This window comes from Brachypodium distachyon, chromosome 4 (genome assembly GCF_000005505.3).
Source record: "Brachypodium distachyon strain Bd21 chromosome 4, Brachypodium_distachyon_v3.0, whole genome shotgun sequence".
Classification (NCBI taxonomy): Eukaryota; Viridiplantae; Streptophyta; class Magnoliopsida; order Poales; family Poaceae; genus Brachypodium; species Brachypodium distachyon.
The window spans coordinates 41074672-41097476 of NC_016134.3; the positions used below are offsets into that span (position 1 = coordinate 41074672).

The 22805-nt window shown below is 42.3% G+C and overlaps 3 protein-coding genes across 7 annotated transcripts; all 3 read left to right on the forward strand.

Moving 5' to 3' along the window:
• The first annotated feature begins 20 nt into the window (after nucleotides 1-20).
• On the forward strand, nucleotides 21-5237 carry LOC100845851. Of its 5 annotated transcripts, none has more exons than XM_014903049.2 (6): nucleotides 21-266; nucleotides 417-715; nucleotides 2369-2435; nucleotides 2532-3163; nucleotides 3599-3719; nucleotides 4895-5170. In XM_014903049.2, exons 2-5 carry the CDS (start codon nucleotides 539-541, stop codon nucleotides 3680-3682), a joined length of 960 nt encoding a protein of 319 aa, XP_014758535.1. In that variant the 5' UTR covers nucleotides 21-266; nucleotides 417-538; the 3' UTR covers nucleotides 3683-3719; nucleotides 4895-5170. The 5 variants fall into 5 exon arrangements, with proteins under 5 accessions (XP_014758535.1, XP_014758536.1, XP_010238410.1 ...); XM_014903050.2 differs by having other exon boundaries at nucleotides 505-715; XM_010240108.3 differs by having other exon boundaries at nucleotides 21-715.
• Nucleotides 5238-7302: 2065 nt separating this feature from the next.
• On the forward strand, nucleotides 7303-11156 carry LOC100845033 (probable 6-phosphogluconolactonase 4, chloroplastic). Its single transcript, XM_003578434.4, has 3 exons — nucleotides 7303-7698; nucleotides 7789-7924; nucleotides 10478-11156. Exons 1-3 carry the CDS (start codon nucleotides 7328-7330, stop codon nucleotides 10955-10957), a joined length of 987 nt encoding a protein of 328 aa, XP_003578482.1. The 5' UTR covers nucleotides 7303-7327; the 3' UTR covers nucleotides 10958-11156.
• A 2470-nt stretch (nucleotides 11157-13626) lies between these two features.
• On the forward strand, nucleotides 13627-21050 carry LOC100845343. The gene is made up of 5 exons (XM_003578435.4): nucleotides 13627-14121; nucleotides 16919-17054; nucleotides 17212-17261; nucleotides 19100-19153; nucleotides 19460-21050. The coding sequence occupies exons 1-5, from the start codon at nucleotides 13874-13876 to the stop codon at nucleotides 20703-20705; spliced, it is 1734 nt and encodes a 577-aa protein (XP_003578483.1). The 5' UTR covers nucleotides 13627-13873; the 3' UTR covers nucleotides 20706-21050.
• Nucleotides 21051-22805: the final 1755 nt, after the last annotated feature.

Sequence of the window (22805 nt, forward strand, 5' to 3'; positions counted from 1 at the left end):
AGATGGAATTATCTGTTTGTGTCTCTCCTGTATATGTTCGCCCCCAAGGGAAATCTTAGTGTTCACTTGAATCGATGCTTTGGACCCAGGGGTTGCACATGAGTGTGGGTGCACCACATCTGCTTTACTGTTTCTCAAGGTTTTCATGACATCTGGTGAAATGATGCACAACCTGGTTCGTCTGTGCATCGGTCCTCATCTCTGGATAAGCATCCACTATTTCCAGATACCGATGAAGAAGCAACATTGCATGATATATCTCTTTGGTATGTTGTATCTCCTATTCTGCATTGATTTAATGCTTGCTATACGATGCTGGTCTACTTGTTTTTCCATTCGTTTCACAATTGCTGTGAAGTAGCTAGGTGCTGACTGTGTTGTTAGTTGATACAATATTATTCTGGTCCTTCATAAAGCGCCAAGCCAGATGGAACTGGACGACATATTATCGCATCACAAATATGGGTCCGCAGGAAGGGTCTTACTGTAGACAGATGGATGCAGAACAGGTATTTCTGCTCTTGTGAGATTTGGAGACATGCACCTCAGGCGCTTTTCATTCATCAAGGGTCATGGAGACAGTCAAACTTTTGAAGTTGGAGCTCGCTGGAAGCCAAGAAGACATGTGGGTCTCATCTCCATACTGAATGGTGGTGGGGGGAGGGAGGGGCAGGGGGTACCAGGAAAGCACCTCGTGAACTATCATATGGACAAGGTTACCTTCTCATATCTCTGATCAACATGGTATTATTTTGCACATGGTTAGTTAATGTTGGCTGGGCCTTTAGTTTTGGAGCAAACAGCTCCACAAGGTACGTTGGATGTGGGAACTAAAGATTAGAGAACTGATGAAAACCACTTGTGAGCTGCTATTATAGTTAAATATTTTTCTGTCCCAATGTTGATCGCTGAAATTATCAAACCAGTTTCAGACAGTTATCTTTACCAATTTGTTGCAAATATTTTTCTTGATTTGCTTATTTGTAAAAGAAGGATGCAAGATTGCCTTGATCTGGCAAATGTATTGTGAAAAGGCAACAAAACATCAGTGGAATATAAATTAGTTAATCTAGAGTGAGGGGTAAGGAGTGCCACTTCTTACTCTTGTAAGTAGACTGCAAAATTGATACAACTCAATGAAGTGAGAAATTTGTAATAAAGAAACAGGATCAAATGGCAATATGGCATTGACGTCTGAAAGTTAGATATTAGCAATATGTGACCAAACTCCTTTTTAAGGAAAAACACTGCTTCATTAGGAAAGCAAGTAGGGAACCTCTGCCAGCTAATAGCTGGTTATCAGTTATGCACGTGGAGTCACTACCTGTCTATGCCATCAAATACAATAATAAGTTGCTGTTGAATGCTAACTTGCAGCCTTTGTGCCAGTTACCAGACTTCAATTGCCTGTGCTGTCGCAGCACTTTGTCAGTGGCCACTGCTCTATGAAGTATGAACAATTCATAAGCACAGTGTACACCAAACCAAAACCCAAGTAAAAGCATGTGCAGGTTATTAAGTTACTGTTGAATGATAGACTTAGGGCTGCAATTTGCAATAATCTTGAGAATATGAACAAATTGCATGAAGATGAAAATTGCATCTCTTCGAAAAGTTGGAACAAGTAACATAGTTGTACAGATGTCAAGTATCTGGCTTACTAATGGATTTTAATTTAACTCATACTCTTGTCAGCTATTTAATCTGAACCTTTTCATCTGTTAAGAATAAAGACTGCAGCTCTAGTCCTGTCTGTTAGGAAAACTCACTTATCCAGTCCATGCTATGACCCTGAGATGACTGCTTCATTAGAAGTTTGCACGATATGAGGGGTCAATTAGGTCTGATCAGTTCTGTCAATAGGGACCCAACATGCACATGCAGTGTGCCACAGTTTGGTGGTCGGATTCTCTCTGAATCGTTCACTACCTGTTACGATTAGTGAAATTGACCTTTGTTAGTTTGTTTAGCATGAGATAGCCACAAGCGTGCATATCTACCTGAGTGAAAGAATTTACTTCAGTTGAGTCAGGCCAAGGCAGTTGCAACCAAAAGTCCATTCTCTTGTCTCCTGGACCATTCAATTATGGGACTAGTATATTTATATAAAACGATGCCCTTGCATTTGAGGATCTGGACTACTGTCTGGCTTTCGCTTCTGACTCCAGATTGTGCTCTAGAGAGATGGCCCTAAAGGTATACGGTTGGCTCGTGCTGATACACCACACCATTTGTCGGTGTATAGTGTATGCTGCAAACTACATGTCTTTGCAGTTTATTGCCTCTTAAATCGCATGTAAGATTCAAGTCGATGCTCTTGTATTTAGTGATATTGCTAATGATCTATGTGTTCTTATGGTACTACCAGGTATTCAATTGGCTGAACCGGAAGATGCATTCTAATGTTGAGTACTGCACCATTGATGAAAACAAAGGTTAGAATGTCAGGAGACCTTACTTCTATGTGATCATACATCTCGTTTTTATATCAACTTTTTTTTCCCTTTCTTCTCTCTTTTTGAATGTAACAGCCATGGAGAAGGAAGACTCTGTGCATGAGAGTTTGGCTGAGCAAGACACTGAAGCCCTGCTGCTCCGTGATGTGCTTCTTAATGGCATACTTGCTATTGGCACACTTGGTCACAACGTAAACACCCTTTGTCCTGAGGCCTGCCACGAACAAGATGAGTTCGTCATCATGGATAGAGAGAAAGTTGAGGAAGAGAAGAAAAGTGAGGAAGAGAAGCAAGGAGAGGAGAAGGGTGGGGCCATCGAAGACACATTGGCTACAACACCCAGTGAACCAGCACCTGCTGTTCAACCTGCCAAGATGCATTCATCATCGATGAAAGAATGCAACTTCATGTGTTCTGTAAGGGAAGAAATCCTTATTTGTAATGTTGAAGTGGAGGATGTAACTAAGATCCAGGAACAACCCCTACTGACGGTAGAGAGGGTGGAGAAAGTAAGAACTACACTTGCTGACCTATTTGCAGCAGAAGCATTCTCATCAAGTGATACAGGGGAGAAGAATTACGCGAAGGTCATCATTGTTGATGGGGCATCCACTTCAAGGCCTACATCGTGCGTGGAAAATATTCATCCAATGAAGCCAACAAAGCCAACACCAAAACAACTGAATGCTACAAGAAAATTAAGTCGAGTATGCTTTCTTCGTCTCTATCTTATATGTGATGCAAGTTTCAACTATACTCATTTTATACAAACATTGACTTGAAAACAATCTGCAGTACTTAAAGTTCAACAGATATAAAAGTGAGAAACCCTTATACGGTAACAGTATGTAGACATCAGTCAGTTCCCAAAGAGTACAGAATCTCATGAGAAGAACTGTGTTGTAGCCTTATAGGTTATGTAATAAGTCCTTGTAACTTCAGTTGGCATGTCTTGTACCATCTCTTAATAGCCTAGAAGTGGTTGAAATTTACCACTCGATTGACAGTGTTCTATATATTACTCGTTTGTTCTTCTGGATAGCTACAATTAAATTAAGTCTTAGGCATCTAACTTATCTGGATAATAATGATCCCTAACCTGTTATCATCTGTTGGTATTGGCCGTCGGTCAAAATAAGTAGGTCATGAGGAAGATGTTGGGGAAGAAGATACACCCAGAGCAGCTCAACGGACATAGCAATGAAGAGAAACCTCTCATTGCATGACCGCCTAGGCCTGCGGACAAGTTTGTTTCTCTATCTGGTAATATACTACCCAGAGTTTTTTTTCATCTATCCTTTGAATTATATAGCAATGATGAACCGTGCTCAAGGGTTATCCAATCAACATGCCTAGCTGTCTTCTGGACGGGTATGGTACCATTTCAAGGTTTCTTGGATTTTATTCCTTGGATCCCTGTATTTGTAATAAAATAAAATTATGCTTTCCGCCACATTTTACGTGCAAAATTGGTCCCCTTGGTCAAACATAGATTTGTTAATGGGTTCAACAAAACCAGCCTTGGACAAGGAATCACATTTGGAGTGAAGAAACTGAGTGTGTTCAGATTTACTCTTATGGGAACATTTTACAGGAATAGAACATGAGAATTTTGTCAGCTTAGGTAAGGTAATTGAAAAGGAAGTGGCAAGTTCATAGAAGTCATTACCATATATCAGGTTGTTCACGGTCAGTAAAAAATAAGCAATAGTGTGAAAAAAGAACTACGGTGAAAACAATCTTATGATGAAACTTTTGTTTAGTACAAAGAATGTCCTTTATAAAATTACTTATTTTATTATCGCGTCTCTGAATCCTGTCATGAAACTGCCTTTGGTGGGAAGAGTGGCACGAGTTGAACACCATATCGAACTCGAGCCACTCTTCCCACGAAAGGCATTTCTGCTGGGGACTAGAAACTAGTAGAAAGCATGGGGTCAGACTAACAGGGATTTCCTGCACCATATTGAAAAGCTTCATTAGAAGCAAAATGAGCACATGGTGTTGTCCGTGCGTAAAGCACTGCGGTTGCAACACGACGGGCATGTGCCGAAAAATGCTAGCAGACAAGCAACTGAAATCTTCTTTTGATGAACCTGTCCTGAAACCATTAATTCCTCAAAATCTCGACAAGTTGATAGATTTGATCCCAACCAAGGGGCCAAGCAAGGTAAGCAAGCTCCTCTCATTCATGTTTGCTATGGGCTGAAACAATGATAGACCAAATTAGCGAAGCAAACTTTTTTACCATATGTAAACTTATCTTTGACTTGTGATCTCTATCTGTTCTCTATCGCAATGTGTGTCATAATATACTAATTGAAGCGGTATAGATTTGATTCTAGGCAACTATATGCTTGATATAGTACTCTCTCCGATCCATATTAATTGTCACTATGCCCCGATGCGGAGCCAACCGAAATGTCTTGCCTTTGCAGGATTCCTGGGATCCCTATGCTCCGGATTCCTTTGCTCGCGAGAAACATCCAACCATGACGCTCCTCGACCATGTTTCAGCCCTTCCGCTGCCTGTCTGCCCTGATACTCATATGTAAAGCTACAGTTGAGGTGCCTTGTATAAGATGTTCTACAGTTGAGTGTGTCCTGTATAAGATGTTCCCGTGATGTCTCGTCGTCCGTGTATCAAAGTCTTAATAAACCTCTGTTTTTATCCACTCAGACGAACCTGCGTGCATGGTACTATCTCCGTTTCATAATTTTTGTCAAAATCTTACATGTATTTAGATATTTTTAAAAATAGATACATCTATTTTCGGTAAATTTGAGACAAGAATTATTATGAAACGGAGTAGTACTAGTGTACGACCGCAGACTGTACGCTCCGCTTGTTTTATCGTCTATACATAACCGGTTCATGTTACACGGCACGTACGTATCCCCGATAACTGTGCACTAGTATTGCTCCCTTGGATCACGCCATGCATGAACATCCGGTTCGAAAAAGAAAAAAAGAAACGCCATGCATGAACATCCACCGCTATTTGAAACCATGCTGCCTTCGCATTCGACGCCCCTCGTGATGTCGGATCTGAAGCCTGCTGGACAGCAACGGCGCAGCGAATTCCCGTTCGGGCCCTTATGATTACGCGTGGGCCTTTTTGCCTTGCCTGGCTAAGCGCGTTCCTCCGTTGGCGCCTTTGACGTGTTGGGTTAGCCGGTTACTCCCACCCGTTTTTTAAAGAATGGCATATTAGATTTCATTAAGACAAATTTTTATCACAAATTAAAATGTTAAAGTTATGACATGAAACCACGAGTATCATGAAGTATTTTTTATTCGTTAGCGATACCATGTCATGTAAACTACACCTTGACATAGTAACTTGTGGTCAAAGGCTTGACTTAGTGAAATCTAATATGCTATTTTTTAAGAAACGGAGGGAGTAGCTGGCTAGGCCCCGGCGTTGGATCCGCGGCGCCGGACGTTTATCGTCTTCGTACGTGGAGCAGTGGCAACCTTTGCTGCACCAGTGCACCTGTAGGCTGTGACTTCACACCGACAAGAAACTGATGGATTATGACGTTCGTTAGTGGTGCTGGGTGCAAATCGCCAAATAGCTAGGCCGGAGAACTAGGGTAGGCGCGCCGAGGGATAGCCGAAAGACCGACCTCTCAAGTCTCAGCAGCAATCGATAGTTTCCACTTTCAGTGGAGACGATTCTTCAACCGGTTAGTTGACTGGGCCAAATCTTAGGTCGTGCGATATTATGAAAACTTTTTTTTTCTCTTCACGGGAATGTCTAGCACCGCATTGCCTTTTCCTCTTTAAAAATAGAGAAAAGTATATGTTTGGTCTTTTTTTGACATCGATATTTTCGGTCCTCAGTTGACAGCAAAACATCACATGAGCCGCCACATCTTACCTAAACAACCTGATCGTGGGATACAACAAAAATTGGAAAGGAATTCAAGGGTCTCAACTTGATCTAAATCTCCACTTTGATCACGTTTTTGTCGGCTCGATCACCACTTGGCCCGGATTCTCCTCCCCCCAACGACGACGACAACGGTGCTTGAGATGGGAACGAGATGAAAGGAAAATATAGGCGATGGAGTCTAGCTAGTTCGGTTCCAGGCTCCAGATTATCACAATATCCTTAGCTATGATCATCTCCATCGAAATATCCTCCCCGGTGATAGCATCGCTCGAGATGGGAGCAAGAAGAAGGGCGAAGAACCCGTTCGATCGGTGGGTGAGACCTGAACAGGGGATACGATATACGGTTTTCCATGTGGATCTGCCGCGCCAATGCCTACTCAACGGTCAAACAAGTCAAAACGACCTGCAGTGTGTCGATTAGGAAGGTAAGACGGTTTGGAGGAGACTTAATCTGGTTTTGACAAGATTAGGATGAAAATTAAGCTAACTTCGAGTTTAGGGTGAAATTGATCAGGTAAATTTGGGGGTGGAGTCTATACTTTTTTCTTTTTCAATTTCATAGTGTAAAAGAAACCAAAAAAGGGAAAAGATGAAAGATGAAAGACCCAAACAGGCCCAGTACTCGTTGGGCTACCATAGGTGAGGAGGCGCAGCGCTGGGGACACGCAAAGGCGGGAAAAGAGGAATAGCGCGGATGCGTGCAGAGCGGGGGACAAGCAAGGCACCCATGGGCCGTAGGCTTTTTTTTGGGGGGTAGGCACCCGGGCCTGGGGCCTCTGCGACGTCAGAATCGGATCCTCTCAAAAAAAGAAAAGAAAAGAAAAGCCCCGCGGGCCGCGTCCGCTGAGCTGCGCCAATTAAGTTGGCGTCCGTCCATCACCTCGATCTGGGCGGCACAGAGCGCGGCACCCCTCGCCATCCACCTGTCACTTCTACCGTCAGCCCCGCACCCATCTTATAACACACACCCATGTCTGTATCCGTCTCCGCCGCCGCTTTTTCCTCCCACCCACCCCTCTCCCGCCGCCGCTCGCCGCCGGCATCTCGCCTCCCGCCCAACAGCCACCGCATCCAGCTCCATTCCGGGCCCAAGCCCCGGCGTCCCCGTCTCCTCTCCTCCGCGCGCGCCCCCATCCTCCCCACCGCCGCGATGGCCACCGACAGCGCCGCCCCCGCCGCCTCCGGGGCCGGGTCCAAGAGGAACCTGCTCATCTTCGACGCAGAGGAGGACCTCGCGGTGTCTCTGGCCAAGTACACGGCAGACCTGTCTGCGAAGTTCGCCGCCGAGAGGGGCGCCTTCACCGTCGTGCTCTCCGGCGGATCCCTCATCGAGGCCCTCAGGTTCGTGCCTCTCCGAAGATCGCGCGTTCCCTCGTTGCTCCGGGGTCCTCGGATCGCGTAACAACCTTCTATTTTTTTTTGGTCGCGCAGGAACCTGGCGGAGCCGCCGTACCTGGAGACAGTCGACTGGAGCAAGTGGCACGTGTTCTGGGTCGACGAGAGGGTGGTGCCCAAGGATCACGAGGATAGCAACTACAAGCTCGCATTGGATGGGTTGCTTGCCAAGGTATTCTCCACGAATCCCTGGATTTATTCTTTTTTCTGGAACTGCCCGCTCCCAGTGATCAGTTACAGCACGTTTGGCAGCAATTGGGTAGGGGAATGGGAGTTTATAGGAGGAGATTTGTGGAGAGATTAATCGTAGGATGTCTCACTTTAGCCCCAATCATCTGTTTGATATCGAATGAGAATTATCTGTACATAAGTTCCATGTGAGAGATGTTTCTTCCCTTGTTTGGTTAGTGGGAATTCATGAGGGATTAGCTTAGGGATGGTAACATAGTTCTCTATAAAGCAATTCCTTCCCAATTCCTACCCCCCCTACCCTGTTATTAAAATGGTGGAAGTTGGACTCTCAACTTTCATGCCTAAACGAGTGACTCTCAACTTTCATGCCTAAATTCCCATTCCTGCCAACCAAAACAAGTGACTTAATATCTCAGGATCCCTTGGTTGGAGGGAATTATAGATAGGGAATGGGAGTTAAGGGGTACGTGATGTTAAATCATTTGTTTGGTTAGAGGAAATGGGAGTTCAGGAGATATTGCGCATGAGATTTGAGAGACCAACTCCCACCATTTTAATAACATGCTTTGAGGTGGGAATTGGCAGGGAATTGTTTTGTAGAGATGATTTTAACCGTTCATCATAACTTATGGTATCCTCTTTAAACTAATTCCATCTGAACTCCCTCCAACCAAACATGGGAATATAATTTCCTCGTTAATTCCCACGTATATTTCTTATCCCATACCAAATAAGAGATTGAGACTAAAAGTCAATTTCCCACGTCTAATCTCCTCTATTCCCCTTTCTCCTTCCCTGATATTGCCAAACATGCTGTAATGGAAATTTGAAGCTAAGAATCCCTGTGTTATCGTTGTGTGCAAACTGCATTGGCAGAATTTTTGTTCCCTTGGATGTTGGGAGTGAATGCATGTTGGTTATTTATTATACACATTTGGTAACATAATATTATATTTTCACAATGGCGTCTTTTGAATATGTGTGTAGATATCTGAGTGGCTTCGTGTCTTGTAAGAAAGCATACAACATGTCTCCTATACTCCCATGAACTAGCCGGGTGACCTGCATGTTTGCGTCGCTAGACTCACTATGGATTTTTTGTCACTGTTTCAACGATGTAGAATTTGATGCTATCTCTATTAAGCTTTCTTATTGGTTTCCTTCCTAAGGTGAAACGGTTATATATATATCTGTGTGTGTGTGTTTTTCTATCTGAATATCTTGTTTTTTAATTTTTTATTTGTTTCTATCTTTAGATCTGAGCCGTTATAATCTGGACCCACAATGATTAACGGTAGAGATTATTTAGTCTATGTGGACAAACGTGGTGGCTTCATGTCCTTCTGATTTAATTATATACTCCCTCTGATCCTAAATTCTTGACTCAAATTTGCCCAAATATGGATGTATCTATTCTTAAAATGCGTCTAAATACATGTAATATTTCGACAACAATTTAGGATCGGAGGAAGTAGTATATACTACTCCAATATTTAATTATATATTATTATTGGGGTATTATAATCATGTGCAACGTATATATGTTCTTTGATAAACTCATCTTATTAATTTGTTGGTGCAAATCACAGTGCTAACCAAAATTACACAGTGCTAAACAAAATCATTTGCTTGCAAGGCATTATGCCACATATTTATGTTTACTGCCGTTTGCCGCCTTTTTGACAGCTGTACAGGATTATAGGTAACATGTGATTGTATGAAAAATGGCGGTTCCATAAGAACTTCACGACTTCTTCAATCTTCAGTATTTTTGTTTTCAAGTGATACGATTTCCTTTTTTGTGCAACTAATTTTGCTACAGTACTTAGATACTCCTACTTTGGACCACGGCACTTGAATCTGTGATACCAATTTTTGAAGACTATATTAAATAGATTCAGATTTTTCAGGCTTATGGAAAGGGCTTGTAAGAAAATTTTCTATCGGTTAACAGTTTACATGAGTCGTTAACAAAAAGAATTTATCATCCCAATTTCCGTAACCTCTACTGTTCTCTTTGGCTTAGTGAAGTACCGGCATAGGATATTTGTGATAGAGAAGCATATGCAGATAGCAATGATGATACATTTTATTCAACACTAAACACACTTAGATGAATTTTCATGCTCAGCTCTTCAAAAGATCTCGATTGTGGTGGTGGTCCGTCACCTTCACAGGCACGTCCGTCACTTGTTGATTTGGACATACTATTGGGACGAGAATCTATATGAATTATTTTAAGACAATAAATAACTGTAAACATTATTTTCCATTTGTAGTGTACTGTTTTAAGTCTGTAGCAACGCATGGGTATTGTGCTAGTACTCCGTACCATAAATGGCATTATCTACTATAGGGTTGTACTGGTGTTTATGACGACAACACAAATAAAGTACATCTAATTGATCCATTCCCATTAGTTTTCAGGTTATGTTTAACTTACTACTATGTATTTTTTTTGCGCATAAACTTACTATGTAGAGTATTGACTATTGAGAAGTACTTAACTGGGTGCTGTCTTTCAACTTTGTAGGTACCAATTCCTCCTGGTCAAGTCTATGCTATCAATGATGCCTTGTCTGCTGAGGGAGCAGCAGATGACTATGAAACTGTATTGAAGCAACTTGTTAAGAATGGTGTTCTAGCAATGTCCACAGCAACTGGGTTTCCCAGGTTTGATGTCATGCTTCTCGGCATGGGCCCTGACGGCCACATTGCCTCTCTCTTCCCGGGTCACCCTCTTGTAAAGGAGAACCAGAAGTGGGTCACCCACATCAAGGATTCTCCGAAGCCGCCACCAGAGAGAATTACATTTACATTTCCAGTGATCAACTCTTCTGCATATGTTGCCATGGTTGTTACTGGGGCTGGGAAAGCTGGTGCTGTGCAGAAAGCGCTTTCAGACAAACAGGCTTCGTCTGATCTACTACCTGTTGAGATGGCTATACTTCAGGATGGAGAATTCACCTGGTTCACTGACAAGGAGGCAGTTTCAATGCTGCAGAACAAGTGAAACCCATGGAGATGTAAGCTTTGAGCTCTTATCTTAAATAAAAAAAATCCTGGAGGCTGCATTGTTGCTTTCCTCCCTCGTGGATGACCTGTAAGAGGAGCTTGAGCAACTCTTTATGTAGTATATTGTTCAGAAAAATGTTTTCAAACAGTTACCAGCTTTTAGTAAATAACATTTACCGATGCATTGCTCAACAGTTGCTCAGATTATCTACCAAACTTTTGCTGTCAGTTGCAAAACGTAATGCTTGTTGGGTTCTGTTGCTGTCATGTTGGAATATGATCTGTGATCAACTCATGTGGCATATGAGGCAAGCAGAGTTCATCCATTGTGTTGCTTTCAAGATGGAGACTTCACTTGGTTCACTGGCAAGTTGCAAGGGCAGCTGTGGTGTCGAACTGTCAATGTTGCAGAACAAGTGAAAGCACTGAGCTTTCTCCTTAAATACATGACCCAGAGGGCATCTGCATTTTTGCATCTGTCCTGCCTCGATTTTTCTAAAGGAGGGCCTGATATCTGAGCAAAGTGTTTCAAACACTTCGATTTAGTGTAGAGAAAAGCAACCGTTTTTTAGGTATGGCACTGCAAAAATCTTGCTCATTGACGTGGTCATGCTTGATTGTGGTCACCTGGAATTTCTCCTTTACTCCAATGCTTTGGCACGAAATAAATCGCTTGACGCTAGCCGTGGCTATATGGTCAATGGATCAATGACTCCTTGGAAAACTTGAGTGGAGTTCCTAGCAAACCGGGTGCGAACAAACAGAGTACATATCCTCTGAAACTCATGTTGCTTCTTGCTTAGGTTGTCCTTTTTCTTCAGCATATCGACTTTATTCGCTTGCTTCTTAGGTCAAATCTGATTTTGAAATCCCGTGGCATGACATGCTGGCACTGTTTTCCAGAAAGAGGGGCAGGCATGTGTCGTGCGTGTAGGTAGAGAGCACACATGATTGCGAGCCAGCGGACATCTGTCACTCTGTCAGGCACAAATTAAGTCGCTCACGATTTGGAAAGTCCAACCAACGCCCAACGGACACATTCAGAAGTGAAATGTGCAGGTAGAACGCGTTTGTGTCTGTGCCACGCGGTGGCCGGCGGCCGATCGTCCACACCGCCCATTTGCCTTTGGACTCATTTCAGGCAGCGGTGGAATGCACTGCTACTATCTGCTGCTGCTGCTGCAGGAATCTCTGAAGGAGGATTGACACATGTTTTTTGTTTAATCATCGCCATCGGGCCGATGCACCGGCAATTCAACGCTTGAAGTAGGCTGGTTAGTCAAACCAAACCGAGCATTGTTATTTCTTCGGCTGCATGAGTGACGCCACCAAAAACTCTGTTAACATTAAAAATCGAACATATTGTTCCACTTCATAGCCGTCGTGCGAATCCTCGTTAGCATAGTAGAGCCATACACATCGAGCCTGTACAAACAAAGAAAGTTCAGAAAAGAGGTCGACCATTGGACGGTAGAGTAGGATAACAGAGATACAGGAGTACAAATTTGTGGAGAGACCAATGCTTTCAAAAGATCTACAATATAGAAGTATAATCTATTCAAAGAATCAACAGTTCTAGGTTCACATGTCTCCTCACATCACATGAGCACGCACCGGAGGACCGAAAGAACGTGGCCTAGAATATGAGGCACTCTCAAATCAAATCTAGCCATGTTGCTTGATGATAAGTGTTGCTCCCTCGCATCATTTTTGCGATGGTGGCCAAGGGAAGGATTCGTTCTTGATATAAAAAGCTTGAGATTTGGAAGCATCGGTCTTGGTCTGGGGGACACGTTGCTCGCCATACGAGGAGGAGCCGTGTCGTTGTGGCTGTTGGGTTCTTTGGCTTCCTGGCAAGTTGGATCCGGAGACTTGCGTGGCCTTTTTGGACTGCGAAATTTTACCTTCAATCCAATGAAGGTTCGAGAAAATTCATGTCAAATTCCTACATTTCAAACGTGCAGTATGTATGCGCTGTAGATTGCACCCCAGCTAATACAGACCACATGAACGTACTGTATGACGTTATCTCAGGTAGCGTTGCTGTCAGGTGCAAACAGAGCAGGAGTAATCAACAACCAGTCAACCACATCATATTATCATGTTTGACCCATTGTCAAAATCGAGATTTTTCACGAGATAAACGTGCCAGCCCGAGAGTCAATTTGTCACAAACTCACAATCGCGCCCATCCCGTTTGGCACAAGAAGTTCACACCGTGACCATGGTCTACCACACGAAAGTATAGCTGGTAGGGGACGTTGTCGCTCGACTGAAATTTATCGATAATTCTTGTTTGTGCTCAAGGTAAGAGTTGACTCAAAACCTGCCCGAATAAAAAGCATGCTATAGTCAAACAAAATTGCAAATCTGTTCAAAGGGAAAACCCATCACAGTCAGATGAACTCCATCACTAGCCCAAGAAGAAGAAAAAGTCTTATATTGTCAAAAAAAAAAGGTCTCGTGCAAATGTTGACCTAAAATCTCCTAAACTTCGAGGGCGTAGTATTAAATGCTGGGCAGTTGAGTGTCCCACAATACATTGTCCCCAGCGGTAGGTCTATCATCCACGCCTCCTTCACTGGAGGGTGGGCCCCACTTGGCAGGTCCGGACCGGACCCGTTTAAACGAGCACGGCACCCACCCACTCTCTCCTCTCCTTGTGTGGCTTTATTGGCGTCACATGCTCTCTCTCTCTCTCTCTGTCCATTTTCCAAAAGCTTAGCGAGAGAGTTAAAGCGGAGGGGAAAATCTAGAAGATTAACCCACACTCTGTGGCCGCGTGGCGACGGCGTACGCCGCCGGCGAGATCCTGGGGCGGCGGGGATGGCGCCGGGGAGGCGGGGGTGGCGCTGGTGCTGGTAGTGACGGGCAGAGGCTGGGTGTGTGTGGAGGGGTAGGTGGGTGAGAGAACATGAAGGCCCTGCGGCGATCCAGCACCTCGACCTCTCCGTCGTCCTCGTCGTCCCCGACGGCAGCATCCTCCCCGCCGTCGTCCTCGTCGTCGTGGATCCACCTCCGGTCGCTCCTCGTCGCGGCCGCGTCGTCGAACTCCTCTTCGGCGGCGGGCGCGGGGAGCTCGGTGGCCGCCCTGGCGTCTGCTTCGACCGCGGCCGCCTCGTCTTCGTCCTCCCCCGCATCGTCCTCGCCGCTCTCGGATCGGTGGGTTTCCCTCCCCTTCGGATTCGTGAAAGCGGGCGTTTTTAGGAGTAAAAATGCGACCCTTTCAGTTCTTACATCGTCTTTCTTTTCGTGCGGAAGCTTTTGATCTGGTGCTCTGGGGCTCTTTTTTGCTATCTTGTGTGATGGAATTGGCCACTTAAGTGCTCAGATTAGGGTTATTAATTATGCGTTTGATCTGGTACAGTTTTAGGTCGCAGTTTAGAGTAGAGTAGATCGTGGAGTGACGGCTTGGCTTGTTGTGCACCCGGTGAATCGATGGTGTGTTCCATCACTTGGCAATGCCACAAATGAATTAGTGATATGCTTAGTTCCAAGGTGCCTAATTTTAAGGTTGTATGTAAGTTATGTACTTATGTTCAAGTGAGCATCTTATCTAGTCTGGTGATAATGTTAGTGTTCAAATTACATCTTTCACAATCGCCTTAAGAGTTAGTTCATGTTGTGTTGTCGATTGGTGACTTGATCGTGGGGCAGCTTGCTGACATAATGTATTAACAAGTGTTTGATGTTGTTTTCGTTGGTTCTTCATGTTAGATGACTTGCTATGTAGGACCTTGGAGGTGACCTTTCCCCTAAGGAAAGCAACTTTGTTTCCTTACAATAACTAGCTAAGTACCCGTGCTTTGCAATGGATAGAATACAGTATAGCCAATCATGAAGCCATTGTTATCAAATCACAACTCTGGCTCGCTCATCCGAGTTTTGTCTAGACTGGCGTAAATCCATGCTTGGCCTGCACGCCGTGCCCTCAGCTCCACACTCCACAGGGCATGTCTAACTGTGCTTCTATCTTCTATGTGACATGTGACATGCTCCATTTTTGTTTTTGAAATTTTAGGAGACAGTTACATTATTTGGTGAAAAGGACTTGATTGTGATCTGTTATTTCGTTTGTTATTTGTGCAAGATCTTTTAGCAAGAGAGGTGAGTGAATATAAAGATACTGAATACTAACTCTTAAGAAAACAGTAATATTTAATATGTTACGCTTCTATCTGTTTTTGGGCTGAAACTTTCTGCTGTGAATGGCTACCTACAAAATTTTCTTACTCACAACGACTTCTGAATCATTGTGATTCATGAGCCTGCTAAGCGACTAAGCCTCTGAGCACCTTGTGGCGACTCTGGCTTCCATACTACAAACATTTAGGTTTTTATTTGTCTTGTTAGTTTTAGCTTAACTAGCTGGTGTCCTGTGCATTTGTGCTGCTAGAATAAGGGGTTCTTACTTTTTTTATTACACAGAGGGATGCCAGATTGAAAACCGGTCCATTGGTAGTCTTAATAACTTGATAGTAATCTACTCATGAGATTTATTGTAGTAGTATTAACATGATCGTGAGCCATTGTGGAACAACTCAATGGCTCCTGTTTTTTGAAAGCATGTGCTATATGTTGGTGCTAACTCCATACGTTAATTGGAGAGTTGTATTCGTATTGGATTTCATACCAACCGTCAATAGATGCTAGGATGCATACATGGGACATGGCATACTACTTTGGTAGGAAATGACACGCCTTGTTCTTTTTCTCAGCATTTACATCGATTATCAATAGATCAAATAATTTAACCTAGATCTTGCCCAGGCTCCAAATATGTGCTGGCTTCGCCTCCATGTCTAGATAAATATTTAGATACATTAAATATTTGATTGTTTTGGAATTCAGTAAATGACTATGAAGTTTAGCATCACGTGTGCTTATAATGGCGGTCGAAACAGGCACTTTGATTGCCTCAGAGAACTACGAAGAAAAAAACATTTTTTTTGTTAATGTGCTGATGTCATGGTGATGTGAGCCCATGTAGATCGCTACGATGACTCAGCCGGATCGGTAATTAGCATATGTATCATGACTGGCTGGCGGTAGTTCTTTTCTGATGCTTCCATTTTTTATTAGCCATAAATTTTTTTTGCCAATTAAATCTTGACCGCTATAATTAGGACCCACAAAAGATCAATGGTGCAGATAATTGAGCCTACGTGGACGAACGTGGTGGCTTTTTGTCCTTCTGTTTTAATTATATAATAGATTTTTTTCACATGTGCGGTGAAATTAAATACTAGTTTGAACTCATTTCATCCAAGCTGACCATGACTGAAAGGAAAGTTTTCTCGTCCTGACAACCTGTGCTCATACAATGGGGCCTAATGTAGCTTTGTAAAGCACCTGCATTACTAATTTCCAAATCTTTGCTTATTCTCAGACAAAGTTATGCTATGCAGACTCTTGGATGTTTGTGAGTTCTAATTGCTACGAGTTTCTTCTTGCAGTGGAACTTATAAGTTTGGAATGAATGGAATGTTTGCTATATATGGTATTTGTTGGGTTTAAATATGGTTGCATTACTAATCTGATCAATATTGGTTGATGCAGTGCATAATAAACCTTCCCTGAGCGTTTCCCAGTTATAGTATAAGAAAATTGTTGAAAACAATAACTGGGAGGAATTTCCATATGAAGCTGATTTGATGAACTGTTCAGTGTTCACCTCAATTTTCTTCATAGTTGTATCTCTTGTATGATTTTATTTATGTCCCATGCATTCCATTTCGAATTCACTACAATGCTTTCGAATAAGGTGTGAAGCACCATTACCTATTTAGATGTTATAGGCTATAGCACATGAACAGTATAAAGCATATACATGCCATGGCACTAGATTGGAATATGCCACCAGTTATAGCCAGTTAGTTTGTTTTGCTTACCTCATTTTTGTTGACGGATGTATCTGCTCATGCCGTTTACTAAAAACACAACAATTGTTTTTTGTCAGAGGTAGCATTAAATCTCCATGGTCCCGAAGGAAAAGAAAACGAGTACTTTCTCGTCAACAGTGGGATGGTCTGTTTTCAGTGAATGGAAAACTTCGTGATGGAGGAAAGAAGGTTCTAAAGAAAGTTCGTAGTGGGGTAAGTATAGTTATTCATTTCCATATATGTCCTGCATATCTTGTCTATCAGTGTGCTTGATTGGAACTATAAACATATCTAGTATAACTGGAAAATGTTCTGCATCTTGTGGCACAATTGAACCTACTGAAAGTTGGCACTTCTTTTATTGTACCAGGGTATCGAACCAGGCATTCGGGCTGAAGTTTGGCCCTTCCTGCTAGGAGTGTGAGTGCTTGCTCTCTTCTATTCTCTAATTGAATGTATAAGAAGTCATATCTTTGACCAAATATGAAGTTTCAGCGCCACACAACAATACCCTAGATTTATAGCTGACTTTATGTTTCATTTTTTCTTAATACTTACTATCCTGGATAATTAATTTCTGCACTAATAACTGTTACCAAACTTATTTTGATGGGTAACTGATGCAACATTGTTGAGTTTTGACCCTACTGATAAACTGATTTTAATATTTAAATTTACTATAAATTTGAAGCTTGTGCTTGTTTGTGTGGTGATTTTATTGTAGAAACCAGTAAAATGTAAAAGAAGTCTTTTAATTTTTTCTAGTTTTCTGTTAGAAAATATAATTCTAAAAAACGTGATTATCTGGTATGTTTACTCAAAGGAAGGAAATTTTCTTTTCAGGATCAGTGCAATTTCTGTTTCAGCAAAATGTGCCCTAGGATCAATGCAATTTCTGTTTTGTTACTTATGTAGACATTCGTCTTTTATGTCATATGTTTTTAATTTGTTTTGTTTACTACTTCCTTTCCATTTTACTTGCCGTATTACATACCAAGGAGCAATTTGAAACGCTAGAAAATAGGATCCGAGTATTAATCGCGTGGCTATAAACGGCCGCTGAGCGGCCCGCTTTTCCTGTGCCTCCTCCGCGCACGCACGCGGCACGCAGCTCTTAACCAATGCATGTAGCCCACTAATTGCTCCTGGCCACTAATTGCCTGCATGCCGCCTCCCTCCAACCAAGTTTCTCGCTGCTCTTCACCGAAGAAGTTAATGAGCACGTAGGCCTGCACTAGTACGACACATAAATTGGGAAAAATACAAAAATCTGATACAACGTTTAATTTGGGAACGAGGGATATGCGCTAATTTGGTAGTGCTGAACCTGAAACATAATTCACAAAGTGTTAGCCTGTATAAAAGTACACGGACATGAGGTTGGGTAGATGGCATTTTAAGTCTTTCATGTATGCCTATGGTAGCTGACTAGCTGCTGCTGTAATCAACCCTCTTGTCTCCATCATTGGAAAACTGGTGGCATTTATCATTGGTGGGGAAAATGGCTGATTACCTAGTCAAAATATGGGATGCGTGATTAACTTACCGTTCTTGTAATGAGCAATGAGGATGATATTGCGGGCTTCTGCTGTAAACTTGAGTGGGTAATCTTATAAGAATGCTATACATGTCATTGATTATAAATGCTATAAACATCAGAGTAGCTTCTCAGCATAGAATGGTGTCATAAAGTGTGTGTAGATTGTGTTAAAAGTTAAAACTTTGTTTGTATGCTTTTCGCCTTTATTTCCATATCACACTCTGCTAGGAAGTGGGGCTGCGGGGAAGGATGGTTTCTCCCTTGTACTCCGTCTGGGAGGAGGTGAGGGTGAGCGCCTTCTAGGCTGCCAGCCTACCGAACTTTGCGCGAAGCTGCCAATCAAAGCCAAGACCCCTTTCTCTCCGGGCTGGAAACAAAAACCAATCAAGCCAATGCCTCTCTCCGAGCTAGAAACAAAAACATAAATGCTTGCATTGCATTAGCTAGGCGTACAAGCTAGAGTAAGGAAGAAACTATGCCAGCTGAAGCTACTAGAACCTACTTAGATGGTCAGGGAAGAGCGACTCAATAGGGGCAAAGCCGGGTTCGAACTGATATGGGTGAATTGGACAAACACTTATCTTACAGCAACAAGGAGTCACTGTGTTTTGCAGTTGACAGGCTGTCTTCCTAATCAGCAGGCTATTTAATATGTGGTCCTTTAATATGCTTTGAGGCTTCAAATCCAGATATTTACATTGTCAGTTCTTGTGTGCAGATATGATTTAAATAGCTCTGAAGAGGAAAGGAATGCAATCAAGATCAAGAAAAGGTACTATGCTTGTTACTCTTAAATGACATTTTATTTAAATTTATCTTTGCTTTATTGGTTTGGTCGAATGCCTCATTTGCAGTAACAAGAAATATTTTGCTCAGTATGCCATGATTCCATATTGCACTGAAAAGATGTAGTAGTTCAGGAGCATGTATTATCTTCTTACTACACTGATTAGTTCAGGCGAAGATGGTAATGTTTGCAACTGTCTAGAGGGGATGACATAATGACACTGATATTCTAGTGCTATTAATATTCTGTGGTCTGTCAAGAACCTTTTTATTGATATAGCTTTTTGTTCAGGAAAGAGTATGAAAAACTGAGGCGACAATGCCAGCAAATCTTGAATGGGCACAGAGGAAGTGGACTGAAGTCAATAAACGAAGCCAGTAACAATGAGGAGTGTTCTGGCCTAGGATCTAGCGCTGAAGAATCTGAATCACCTTGTTTCGAAGATGTCAATGTTGAGAAGGCTTCTGGGTCACTCGAGGAAATGAAATCTGAACATGGTGAAGCCGAGCAACCAGAAAACGCTACATGTGATGATGTTGTAGTATCTATAGAAGAAGACACAAGTGAGTTAATTTATGCGTATCCATGCACAGCAGAGTCAGAATCTTCTGATTCTGAATCATCGGATGAAGATGACTCTGGAAGGATATCTGTCTGTGCCGAGGAGAATTGTGATCCTGATCCTAAATTTGCACGGAGCACTTCATTCAAGGCAGATCTTTTTAGGTCTAGTAGAACGTCAGAGGACTTTACCACATGGCAACGCATTATAAGGCTGGATGCTATCCGGGCAAACGCAGAATGGATTTCGTTCTCTCGTAACCAGGCTGAAGTCTCTAAAGAGAAAGCGTTACAGTCTGCAGCATCTGTTGGGTTGAAAGATTATGACCATTTAGAGCCCCGTATGATTTATCATGCTGCTCGATTGGTTGGACTTCTTGAGGCATATGCATTCTACGACCCTGAAATTGGTTACTGCCAAGGTATGAGTGATCTCTTATCACCAATAATTGCAGTGATGGATGAAGATGATGAAGCATTTTGGTGCTTTGTGGGTTTCATGAAGAAAGCCAGGCACAACTTCAGGCTTGATGAGGTTGGAATAAGGAGGCAGCTGAAGATTGTGTCACAGATTATCAAGCGCAAGGACTCACACCTGTATAGGCACCTTCAGAAGCTGCAGGCTGAGGACTGCTTCTTTGTGTACAGAATGGTGGTGGTTCTCTTCAGGAGGGAGCTCACTTTCGAGCAGACTGTGTGCCTTTGGGAGGTTATGTGGGCTGATCAGGCGGCTATACGAGCCGGGATCGGGAGGTCCACATGGGGAAGAATAAGGCTGCGTGCTCCACCAACCGACGACTTGCTTCTTTATGCCATTGCAGCTTGTGTCCTGCAGAGGAGGAAACTAATAATCGAAAAGTACAGTAGCATGGATGAAATATTGCGAGAGTGCAACAGCATGGCTGGGCAGCTAGATGTCTGGAGGCTACTGGACGATGCACATGACCTGGTAGTTAACCTCCATGACAAAATATGATCTCGTGCAAGTGCTCTCTTGTTCTCGTGGTAGAGCCGTCTTGACAATGTTTTGAGGCATCTTCCTCTGTTATCTGCTGTTCGTTCCCGGCGCATGAACTCGCTTGTAGCTATAGAGAATGTTGTAATCTAGAGCAAGGACTGAGTGTCCTCGCATATGAAGAAAGAGAGGCTGAAATACTGCTTTGGTGCCCTGAGGCACTGAAATACTGCTATTCATTGTTTAACCTGTTATAGGCAACAACAGAGAGACAGAATTTTCAAGGATGTCAGTTCATCTCGAAGCATCTATGATGCTGAAGGTATGGAGTAATAACCAGTTGAGAGTATGTTGAAAGTGTATCCAGCTACTACGTTCATTTCTCTTCTTGGAGGTTCGGTTCGGGTGATTTGGTTGTTGCTAGGTTGCAGCTAAATCCACGGGTGTTGGCATACGATTTCCTGCTCAAACTAGTCGTGATGGATGCGTGGGCCAGGATTTGAACCGTGGAGGACGTACTCCATTCGTCCACAAATAAGCAACATTTAATATCCTAAATTAGAATCATCAGATCCGTTTTGAATGTACTAAATTAGAATCATCAGATCCGTTTTGAAATGTAGTTTTATAATATACCGATTTGATTTTATATGTGTTGCTATTTTTTTTCAACAAAGGTGGTCAAAGTAAAAAAGTTTGACTTAAAGAAGGGTTTAGGGTTAGGGTTAGGGTTTAGTGTGAGTCCTTGCGCTTGATAATCTGCGACACAACCTAAACCCTAAACCCTATTTAAGGGAGACATTTGTGTGTGTTATGATATGGTAAATCGAACCAATACACATCTAAGGGTGAGGTACCAAAAAAGAAAGCTTGTTTTTAGGGAGGACATCATGGTTGGCTTTATTGAAATCGTAACACAGTTCCACCATCAACCACCAAGCTCGGCAAGAAGCTAAGGAGTTCATACTATTCCCTCCGTCCCATATTTACTCTTCAGTGTCATATTAAGTGACGAAATATTACATGTGTCTATATGTCTTTTAGGTATAGATACATCCATATTTTGGCAAATTTGAGTCACTTGATATGGGACGGAGGGAGTACGTCGGAAGAGTCTGGTTCCTCCGGACATCGTTGCATCCCATGAAGCAACTAATTCCAAGCCAAATTTCTAAGATCCTATTTGGATTATGGGTATTATAGAGGAAAAATAGATAACTTTATGTACATGCCACATGGGCCATAGGGTTGCATTAAAGGAATTTCAAAGATACCTCCAAATTTTGGAGGAATACAAATAACAAGTCTAACCTTATAGAAACTTTTCATTAAAAAAGTTCCAATGCATTTTCTTTCTATCTCTCACCTTTCTTACTCCCATTAAGCACCGTCTAATCTTAAAATTTCTGTATTTATAGCATCCAAACACCTCTTTCAAGTAATTTCTATGTTTTTTATTCTGTGGTATTTATCATGACATGTCATTCAATTCTACTTTTTCCTATTCTTATATTTTTGCTTTCCTGTGATCAAAAGACCTTAACTGATACTGCTAATGATAAGACCATGAGTGAATAAAACCCACGAAACTTAGCTAACTAATTGAGTCAGGCCGACCTATCATCTACATGTGCCGTTATTTTTGGAGTTTTTGGCTAAAGTTCGATCAAGCGGGAGTGATTGAGAGACTTGAGCTATTGAGTCGAGCAATCTTAAAATTCTAGAAAAGCTGATTATGCGAAATTTGAGCATAAAATTCAAATATAAAATAAGAAAAATGATTTTCCATAGAAATCATAAATGCCTTCTTGAGTGTACTGCTTAAATTTCGATCTCATTTGGGGCAGCCTTTGAGAAAAAATAAATAAAAAGGACGATTCAACCAAATTTGAACTATTGGGCCTTCGTTTCTCCTTGGTAGTTTCTACACGTGTGTTTTTAAACTTTTTTTAGAACGGTCAGGCTTTATTTCATAAAAGTGTAGTAAATCGATACAATTGAGCAGAACAAAAATAAAAAAGATCCTCCATAAGACTAAAAGCTTCATCACGATTCTTCGAGATAAACACCGCTAGATCCATCCTAGGATATTTTTTAGGTATTCGGTGACGAAATTGCAGA